General features: G+C 39.7%; 1 protein-coding gene and 1 non-coding gene across 2 annotated transcripts; both read right to left on the bottom strand.

Moving 5' to 3' along the window:
• Positions 1 to 1880: 1880 nt before the first annotated feature.
• On the bottom strand, positions 1881 to 1987 carry LOC148293058 (small nucleolar RNA R71). Its single transcript, XR_015826003.1, has one exon. It is a non-coding gene; the product is annotated as a small nucleolar RNA R71 (small nucleolar RNA).
• A 5004-nt stretch (positions 1988 to 6991) lies between these two features.
• Positions 6992 to 8128, bottom strand: LOC110755822 (uncharacterized). Its single transcript, XM_021957108.2, has one exon. It carries the CDS (start codon positions 8126 to 8128, stop codon positions 6992 to 6994), a length of 1137 nt encoding a protein of 378 aa, XP_021812800.2.
• Between the last annotated feature and the right edge of the window lie 3073 nt (positions 8129 to 11201).

Here is an 11201-nt window from a genome sequence, read left to right as displayed (position 1 = left end):
TTTGTTTCGGCCTTAACTTCCTCCTCCGAGCTTGGATTGGGCCAATACTTGTGTGGTTGGATCATACATTCTGAACTTCACAATGGAAATCTTAAAATCTTCATTTGATTCAGCCTAACCCAATTTGTAAGCCCTTGAAGTTGCTGGTCATGCTGACCTCAGGATGAGCTATTGTTTCTGGTTGGAAGCTTGGTCATGGTGACATGAAGATGAGCTAGGGCTGCTGGTGGGATTTATTGGTGTTGTATGCATTAGTCATATTGAATTCAGATTTTCACTTCCCCTAGGCCTATAAATAGAGAAGTTCTCTAAGCTTGTAACACACCCCAAGGGGGGGAGCTCTCAAACACTTCTCTAGAGCTCCCTTCCCTTCTCTCCCTCAAATTCTCTTAGTTTTGCTTTCTAGTTCTCAATTCTAGCTTTCTTTAATGTTTTCTTAGTTGTAATTTATTTTTCTTGTAATGTACATTCTTTCTTAAGTATTCAAGTTTAATTAGTTTCCAAGTTTCAATTATGGTTTTTGTTCTTATTCATTATGCTTATAAGTTAATATGCTAGTTTGAATGATTGATCACCATTTAGGCTTGCATGTTAGCTATCTTGGTTTGAATTAAGAGTATAAACCATGCTTTAATTCGAATTGAACTATGAATAGGAAGAGTATGTATGGACATTCGACAACAGGGATTAGATACATGCTTGGTTGTTTAAATTGTTCTTCTATGCTTAATGGGTTCCTAATGCTTAATTTTAGGTTAGACAACAAATGATCAAATTAGGGAATTAGGAACACAAGGTTATGACCACACACCATGGCTTAATCATACTTTAGCTTGAATCAATCCATTAATCTAATTGAACTTGGGAACTTATTTGCTTGAGTTACTTTCTAATTTTCTTTCTTCCTTCTTTCATGTTCTTTGTTTTTGTTTCTGTTTTGTGTAGGGAAACTAAATTGGATCATTCAATCACCAATCCTCGTGGGATCGACCTCGCACTTACATATGCTATACTACCAAACGGCTCGTGCACTTGCGAGTATCACAAGTTGAGGATGCAGCTGAATCAATTTTGGTGCAGCTGAAATCTACACAACAAATTTTGGCGCCGTTGCCGGGGACTGAACGAAAGTTCTTCCCTGGTTATGTGCCCTAGGTTACCCTACGTTGCCGGGGACTGAACGAAAGTTCTTCCCTGGTTATGTGCCCAAGGTTACCCTATTCTTTTTAGTGTTTCTAATTAATCTAATTTTCTGTTTCAGGTAGTTTATGTCTAACAGGCCATTCCTTGAACAAGTGAGGTCTTCATTCCAACGTTCCAGATCTTTGAACGCAGGACCATCATTGCAACCGAATCGTGTGACCTCTGAAATTCAGAATCGTCTAGAAAGGGAGTTGTCAACTGCAAAAGAGCAAGCTCTTGCTACATTTACAAGTCTTGCTCTCCACACTGAACTTCCTGGTTCTTCACCTTCAAATTCGGAAGCAAGTTCAGACCAAGAAGAAGAAGAAATGATGGCTGCCATTGAGTTCATGGGAGAACTTGATATCCCAACAATTCCAACATCTCCTTCAAGCATTTTGCTGCCCACTGTAGCTCGAAATTATGAGCTTAAATCTTCTCATCTTAATATGCTACCCTCCTTTTATGGTTTACCTAATGAAGATCCATTAACTCATATAAAGGATATTTTTAATGTTGTGAGTTCTTTTCCCTTGACAGGTGTGACAGAAGATCAACTTCGAATGAGAGTGTTTCCATACACTTTAAAGGATAAGGCGAAGTATTGGTTGAATTCTTTGAAGCCTGGTTCACTCACTACATGGGCTGCCATTCAAAAGAAGTTCCTGGAAAAATACTTCTCCACGCAAAAGACCGACATGCTTAGGGACAAGATCTTATTATTTGCACAGCAAGATGATGAATCGTTTTGTGAAGCATGGGAGAGATTCAATGGGCTGCTCAACCAATGTCCTCATCATGGGATTCCATTGAAGCTTCAAATGCGTATGTTTTATAAAGGACTAACCCCTTCTAGTCATAATATAGTCACCAATTTTGCAGGTGGTTCTTTTAAAACCAAAACTCCAGAAGAAACGTACGAACTCTTTGAGGAGATAGCAATGGAGACCCAACATACGGATACAAGAGGTAAACGTGTTATTAGTGGTTCTAATGATGCTTCTAGTGTGCAGATTTCAAAACTGGAACAAAAGCTAGATGCTCTTCTTGCATTAAACTCAAGAAGCCCTCCGAAGGAAGTGTGTAGCATTTGTGAATCTCATGACCATGCTACCACAGCTTGTCCACTTGGGGCTGGATATCCAGAATTTGTGCAAGAGCAAGCTAAGTTGGTAAATTCCTACAACCAAGGTCCAAGAAATGATCCATACTCACAAAGTTATAATCCAGGTTGGAGGAATCATCCAAACTTTTCATGGAGAAATACCCAGAATCAAGCAAATCCCCCTTCATTCCAAAGGCCACAAGAATCATCATCATCATTGGAAGATATAGTGAAGCAGATGGCAATCAACCAATCCAATTTTCAGCAAACTACACAAGCTGCCATCTCCAAATTGGAAGTCCAATTAGGCCAAATAGCTGCTGAAATAACTCAAAGACAGCCTGGGAAATGGCCAAGCCAAACTGAGATCAATCCAAAGAACCCAGAAGCCAAGGCCATTCATGTGCTCAGATCAGGTAAGATCATTGATAATAAAGATGATTCTAATCTTTCAAATGATGTTGTGATTGTAGAAAATGAAGAGGAGGAGACCATGGCCACGGAAGGAGAACAACTCAAAACTTCTCAATCTGCTCCTAAGGCCAAATCAGATTCTCAGAAATCCGATCAATTCCAATTGCATAAAAGGGATGACAAATTTGTGCCACCACATCTTCAAGAAGATAGATACGTGCCACCCGCTCCATATGTTCCACAGATTCCATTTCCAGGCCGTCTTAAGAAAGCAAAGCAAGATAAGGCTTTTAAAGAGATTTATGATATTTTGAGTAAAGTTAATATCAATTTGCCTTTGCTTGATCTTATTGAACAGATTCCTGCATATGGAAAATTCATCAAGGACTTGAAAACTCACAAGCTCAATTTCGCTCCAAATGAAGGAGTAAAGCTCGACCAGAATGTAAGTGTTGTATTGCAAAGGAAGCTTCCACCAAAACTAGATGATCCTAGCAGCTTTGACATTCCCATTAACATTGGAGGCAAGAAGGTTGGAAGAGCCATGTTGGACTTGGGAGCAAGCATCAATCTAATGCCATATTCAGTATATCAAGAGCTTGGCTTAGAAGGGATGAAGAAGACTTCAATGCGACTTGAACTAGCTGATCATTCTATAAAATATCCAAAAGGTATTGTAGAAGATATTCTAGTTCAAGTTAATACACTAATTCTCCCTGCTGATTTTGTAGTGATGGACATGGAAGACAATCCAAATGGAGATCGTGTTGATCCCATTCTCCTAGGCAGGCCATTCATGGCCACTGCAGACACAATCATCAAAGTGAAAGATAGCACCCTCTCCATGAATGTTTTGGGTGAAACTGTTGAATTTAAAATGCTTAATGCTCTATCTCAACCTTCTATCTCTCTTGATTCTTGCTTTTCAATTGATGTTGTGGATCATGAGGTTTCTTCCAAAATTTTGCAGAGAAAGTCTAATGATGCTCTAGAAGCTGTCTTAACACAAGAAGAGGAAGATCTTTGTGAACTGGAGTTCCAAGAACTGGTGGCTGCCTTAGAAGTGTTTCCGCCATACCCACCATCCTTTAGGCCACCAATCGAGCCTCTTGGACCATCATCCACGAAATTGGAGCCATCCATTGTCATCCCACCAAAGCTAGAACTTAAACCTCTTCCCAATCATCTCAAATATACATATTTGGGTGCTAACAAAACTCTCCCTGTTATAATTGCTGCAGGTCTCTCCTCACATGAAGAAGAGAGCTTAATTAAAGTTCTAAAAGAACATAAAACAGCCATTGGGTGGACCATAGCAGACATCAAAGGAATTAGTCCAAGCATGTGCATGCACCGAATTTTAATGGAAGAAGACAGCAAACCATCCCGTGATGCCCAAAGGAGGCTAAATCCCAACATGAAAGAGGTGGTTAGAGCTGAAGTTTTAAAGCTACTCGATGTAGGAATCATCTACCCAATTTCAGATTCTAAGTGGGTGAGCCCTGTGCAAGTTGTTCCAAAGAAGTCCGGAATCACCGTTGTGAAGAATGAGAAGAATGAGCTAGTTCCTACACGAACTGTCACTGGTTGGAGAGTTTGCATTGATTACAGGAAGTTGAACACATCCACTAGAAAAGATCATTTCCCCTTGCCTTTTATTGATCAAATGCTTGAACGTTTATCTGGCCATGCTTACTCCTCTTCCTACTTGGACTGGGATAACATGTCAGTTACTTTGCTTGCACGTTTGGGGTTGTTCCTCCTTGGATCAAGTAGGACTTTCACTAAGGTTGCAATGGGGCTTAGGGTGATGGGTGAAACAAGAAAAGATAAGGATGAACAAATTCTAAGGAATTCATAGAGCTTTCCATGAAAATTATAACATCTTGCACTTTGAGCACGGAACTTCATATTGATACTGTCTTGAAATTTTATTTTTTTTCTTCTTTTTTTTTTTTCTAACTCCATTAGCTTTCTAATCAACCCATGTAGCGAGTGTTAGGCCAATGACTCCCAAGCTAGATAGCTTTAGGGCATTAAATGTAAAACACTCCTAGGGCTTAATAACTCGAGTTGAAAAGGCTTCGAAATTAGTTTTTTTTTTGTTTTTTGGTTGAAATAGTATCGTTTACTTTCCACATGATTGAATAATTTGTGCAATTCTCCCTTAACAACGAAAATACTCTACAAAACTCCTTAAAAGGGTGTAGGATAAACATATGATAGATTAAGGTGAGGAGAATTGGGTAAAGAACGAAAAAGGCTTACATAAAAGGCACAAGGGGGTTAACTAGGGATAAAAGTGATACAAGTTAGCTAGAAGGGCTCAAACGGAAGAAACAAGGCCTATATCACTTCCAAGAATCCATGTGGTTCACGAAGTATGCCTCAAATAGATAATGAAAGTAGTTCTAGCAAACAATTTAAACATCCTCAAGTACTTGACCAAAAACAAAGAATAATGAGATCACAACGACGTAGACAAGAAAATTATAGAATATCATATAACACTCAAGAAAGGAAGCATAGGCTCAAAAATTCACATAAGGGTTATATAAGTTTACACTAGCTCTTATTTAGCCATTTAAAACATGTGAAATCCCCAATCGAAACTCATATTAATGTGGCTATGTGCATAAGGATTTCCCAAGTCTAATCACAAAAATAAGGCTAACACAAAGATAATGTAAAGAATTAGTGTCATGCTCAACATTTCTTGAAAGTTAATTGCAAATAAAATTCAATCTCATCATAGAATTGGGAAGTGACTACCACAAACAAATAAAAACAAGACTCAAAGTAAAAGAAAACATTTTGGGGTTTTATGACATTTTTCAGAATTTTTTTTTAAAATTTTTTTTTTATAGAGAAAAAAAAAACGAAAACTAAACTAAACAACAAAATAAAAACTAAAAGTTGAAAGGAATTGAAAATCAATAAACAAAACTGCAGTTCTGACCTAGGTGCAAAAAATTACACATATCTCCCAAAATACTTGGCCAAAGTTTACGTTCTTTATATGGTTGGATTCAGAACGAAAAAACAAAGAACGCAACGCGGGCCAAAATACAGAAACAGCAGCAGACAAGAACAGAATTGAAAACAAAGACAAAGGACTGCTGCATGCATTATGAAACCAATGAACTCAATCACCCACAACTTAAAACAAACATTGTCCTCAATGTTTAAAACAAAGAAAACTAAGTCATGCAAAATCAATTAAAGAGAGAAAGGGTGTGAGAACTTCCCGGGTTTGTGTAGGTGTATGGATGAGCAAAGCGTAGAATATGTCGAAGTGAGAGAGAATAGACAATGCGACGAACTTAAACACCCACAACTTGCTTCTTGGAATATCATAGACCCGTATCGGAATGCGATGAAATTGGAACGAATTTGAGTTGGATATGTAATCATAAAAATCTGGAAATCCGACTTTTAGTGACGAAAAATCTGATGAACACCGCTGCTAAAACATCTTTTGTGACGAAAAATCCGATGAACACCGTCGCTAAAACCCCTTTGGTGACGAAAAATCTTCAAATTCTGGGCAAAACAGCAGCTGCCTTTTTTTGTGTTTTAGGTCCTTTTTTGAGCTTCAAATCGTCCTAAAACATAATGTAGGCCACCGAAGACCCCCAAACCTGGTCCAAAACATCATTAGAACCATTCTAAACACGTCGGTGGCTTTTTTTTTGGTCTGAACCATGAGGTGGTCCTGAATGGACCCCAATTATGGGTGGCACCTTTAAGCCTTAACCACAACCCAGACTAATCCCCACTCACACCGGGTCGGCCCGTAAGGGGTAAAGTGTTGGCCAAAGTGGTGACTCCGTACCAGAGCAGGGATCGAACCCCTGACCTCTCTTAAGGAATGAGAGTGCCGAACCACTCACACTAACCACCTTGGTTACGTCGATGGCTTTAGATTGACCTGAAAAACAACAAAAAAGACATTAGGCAGAAATTTTTATTTTGACCAAAATAAGAACCTACTTAGCTATGTTGCTATTTTCTGGCATTTAACTTCAACCAATGACAAAAAAAACTACTGTAACACATCTGAAACGTGCTGCAAACATCCTAGGGCTAGAAAAATGCGAAATTTTTCTTTGGAACACAAAATCCTATGTTTGATGATGCAAAACTTAACAAAAACAACAAAAACATGAAAAATGCAAGAGAAATCACAGAGAAACTAAAGACAAAAACAAATGAAAACAAAGGTGAGAATGCTTGGGTTGCCTCCCAAGAAGCGCTTCTTTATAGTCATGAGCTAGACTTTTCGAATGTCTATGGTGGTGCGGAAGTAGCAAAGAATGCTACTTCTTCCATGTAGTGCTTGGGCTGTTGTCCAAACTCCTTGTGAACAATAGCCTTGTCATGCAATGTCTTGGTGTGATCCTTGGCAAGGAGATGCCACAAGAGCTGGCTCATCTTGGAAAAGCTTTTGATAAAACATTGATAAATTCCAGCACGTCCAAGAGAAGTGGGCATGCGTTTCATGCATGGAGTGGGTGGAGACTTGGCTTTCGAGACATCCGTAGAGGTGTTTTCCAAGTAGTTGACATGTCCAATTGGGTCAAGGAGATCTATGCGGCTGCACTCCTTCAAGTCCCTTGGTTTTTCAACATCTTCAAACACCATAAACTCAACGGATTCGCCTTGAACTCTCAAAGTTAAAGTTCCTTGTTGCATATCAATCAATGTACCAGCTGTAGCAAGGAAGGGACGGCCGAGCAAGAGTGGGATGTCGCGGTCTTCCTCCATGTCAAGAACAAAGAAATCAGCTGGAAACACAAATTGCTTCACCCTAATCAACACGTCTTCAATGATTCCTTTAGGATATGTGACTGATCTATCCGCAAGTTGAAGAGAAACGGTAGTACTTTTGAGCTCTCCAATACCTAATCGCTGAAAAATAGACAAAGGCATAAGGTTAATGCTTGAGCCTAAATCTAAAAATGCTTTATCAAATTGAACATCACCAATAATACAAGGAATTGTAAAACTCCCTGGGTCCTTTAGTTTTGGAGGCAATTTCTTGAGCAACACCGCACTACACTCTTCAGTTAACATCACTTTTTCATGAGCTGCAAATTTTCTCTTGTTTGTACATGCATCCTTCAAAAATTTTGCATAAGAAGGAAGTTGTTGAATTGCTTGAAGCAAGGGAATGTTGATCTGCACTTTCTTAAAAATTTCCAAAATATCAAACATGTGTTGGTCCTTCCTTTGCTTGTGAACTGGCTGTGGGAAAGGCAAGGATGGCGTGTAACTCTCTCCCTTTGGCTTCTCGGCTACAGCTGTAATAGATGATGTAGGTGGGACTATTTTTGGCTTATTAGAAGTAATATCCACCTCCTCACCACTCTTCTTGACATGATCTTCAGCGTGGCCAGCACTATGAATTATGGTGGGAGGAGTCATTTGGTGTGTTTTGAGTGAAATCCAATCTCCAGAACTATGAATTACCCCAACCACTCCAATTTGGAACGAACTGCCTTTGACCTAGAACTGTCCAATTTCTTACACCTATTGATTTCGGATCGAGCCCAAAACTTGGGCAACAACATAATATGGTGGGAGGAGTCGTTTGGTGAGTTTTGGGGGAAATCCAATCGATAGAAGTATGGAATACACCAACCACTCCAATTAGGAACGATTTGCCGTTGAACTGGAATTGTCCAATTTCTCACACCTATTGATTTCGGATCGAGCCCAAAACTTGGGCAACATCATAATATGGTGGGAGGAGTCATTTGGTGAGTTTTGAGTGCAATGCAATCGCCAGAACTATGAATCCTTTGAACTTGAATTGTCCAATTTCTTATACATATTGATTTCGGATCGAGCCCAAAACTTGGGCAACATCATAATATGGTGGGAGGAGTCATTTGGTGAGTTTTGAGTGAAATCCAATCGCTAGAACTATGAATTACCCCAACCACTCCAATTTGGAACTATCTGCCGTTGAACTTGAATTGTCCAATTTCTCACACCTATTGATTTCAGATCGAGCCCAAAATTTGGGCAACATCATAATATGGTGGGAGGAGTCATTTGGTAAGTTTTGAGTGAAATCCAATCGCTAGAAGTATGGAATACACCAACCACTCCAATTAGGAACGAACTGCAGTTGAACTTGAATTGTCCAATCTCTCACACCTATTGATTTCGGATCGACCCCAAAACTTGGGCAACATCATAATATGGTGGGAGGTGTCATTTGGTGAGTTTTGAGTGAAATCCAATCGCTAGAAGTACGGAATACACCTACCACCGCAATTAGGAACGAACTGCTGTTGAACTTGAATTGTCCAATTTCTCACAGCTCTTGATTTCTGATCGAGCCCAAAACTTGGGAAACATCATAATATGGTGGGAGGAGTCATTTGGTGTGTTTTGAGTGAAATCCAATCGGCAGAACTATGAATTACCCAAACCATTCCAATTTGGAACGAACTGCCTTCGAAGTTGAATTGTCCAATTTCATACACCTATTGATTTCGGATCGAGCCAAAAACTTGGGCAACATCATAATATGTTGGGAGGACTCATTTGGTGAGTTTTGAGTGAAATCCAATCGCTAGAATTATGGAATACACCAACCACTCCAATTAGGAACGAACTGCCGTTGAACTTGAATTGTCCAATTTCTCGCACCTATTGATTTCGGTTCCAGCCCAAAACTTGGGCAACATCATAATATGGTGGGAGGAGTCATTTGGTGTGCTTTGAGTGAAATCCAATTTTCAGAACTATGAATTACCCCAACCACTCCAATTTGGAACGAACTGCCTTTGAACTTGAATTCTCCAATTTCTCACACCTATTGATTTTGGATCGAGCCCAAAACTTGGGCAACATCATAATATGGTGGGAGGAGTCATTTGGTGTGTTTTGAGTGAAATCCAATTTTCAGAACTATGAATTACCCCAACCACTCCAATTTGGAACGAACTGCCGTTGAACTTGAATTGTCCAATTTCTCGCACCTATTGATTTCGGATCCAGCCCAAAACTTGGGCAACATCATAATATGGTGGGAGGAGTCATTTGGTGTGTTTTGAGTGAAATCCAATCGCTAGAAGTATGGAATACACCAACCACTCCAATTAGGAACGAACTGCAGTTGAACTTGAATTGTCCAATCTCTCACACCTATTGATTTCGGATCGAGCCCAAAACTTGGGCAACATCATAATATGGTGGGAGGTGTCATTGGGAGAGTTTTGAGTGAAATCCGATCACTAGAAGTATGGAATACACCTACCACCGCTATTAGGAACGAACTGCCGTTGAACTTGAATTGTCTAATTTCTCACACCTATTGATTTCAGATCGAGCCCAAAACATGGGCAACATCATAATACGGTGGGAGGAGTTATTTGGTGTGTTTTGGGTGAAATCCAATCGCTAGAACTATGAATTACCCCAACCACTGCAATTTGGAACGAACTGCCTTTGAACTGGAACTGCACAATTTCTTACACCTATTGATTTCGGATCGAGCCCAAAACTTGGGCAACATCATAATATGGTGGTAGGAGTCATGTGGTGAGTTTTGATTGAAATTAAATCGCTAGAAGTGTGAAATACACCAACTAGTCCAATTTGGAACGAACTGCCGTTGAACTTGAATTATCCAATTTCTTACACCTATTGATTTCGGATCGAGCCCAAAACTTGGGCAACATCATAATATGGTGGTAGGAGTCATGTGGTGACTTTTTGAGTGAAATCCAATCGCTAGAAGTATGGAATACACCAACCACTCCAATTTGGAATGAACTGCCACTGAACTTGAATTGTCCAATTTCTCACACCTATTGATTTCGGATCGAGCCCAAAACTTGGGCAACATCATAATATGGTGGGAGGAGTCATTTGGTGTGTTTTGAGAGAAATCCAATCGCCAGAACTATGAATTACCCCAACCACTCCAATTTGGAACGAACTGCCTTTGAACTTGAATTGTCCAATTTCTTACACCTATTGATTTCAGATCGAGCCCAAAACTTGGGCAACATCATAATATGGTGGCAGGAGTCATTTGGTGAGTTTAGAGTGAAATCCAATCGCTAGAAGTATGGAATACACAACCACTCCAATTAGGAACGAACTGCCGTTGAACTTGAATTGTCCAATTTCTCACACCTATTGATTTCGGATCGAGCCCAAAACATGGGCAATGTGATAATATGATGGGAGGAGTCATTTGGTGTGTTTTGAGTGAAATCCAATCGCCAGAACTATGAATTCCCCCAACCACTCCAATTTGGAACGAACTGCCTTCGAACATGAATTGTCCAATTTCTTACACCTATTAATTTCGAATCGAGCCCAAAACTTGGGCAACATCATAATATGGTGGGAGGATTCATTTGGTGAGTTTTGAGTGAAATCCAATCGCTAGAAGTATGGAATACACCAACCACTCCAATTAGGAACGAACTGCCTTTGAACTTGAATTGTCCAATTTCTTACACCTATTGATGTC

Source organism: Prunus avium, chromosome 7, assembly GCF_965620075.1.
Source record: "Prunus avium chromosome 7, drPruAviu1.hap1.1, whole genome shotgun sequence".
NCBI lineage: Eukaryota > Viridiplantae > Streptophyta > Magnoliopsida > Rosales > Rosaceae > Prunus > Prunus avium.
Note: the sequence above shows the minus strand (reverse complement) of the source record. Positions and strands in the feature narration are given on the sequence as shown.

Coding starts and splice junctions, on each gene's coding strand:
- LOC110755822 (XM_021957108.2), bottom strand. CDS start 8,128: ATGACTCCTCCCACCATAATTCATAGTGCTGGCCACGCTGAAGATCAT.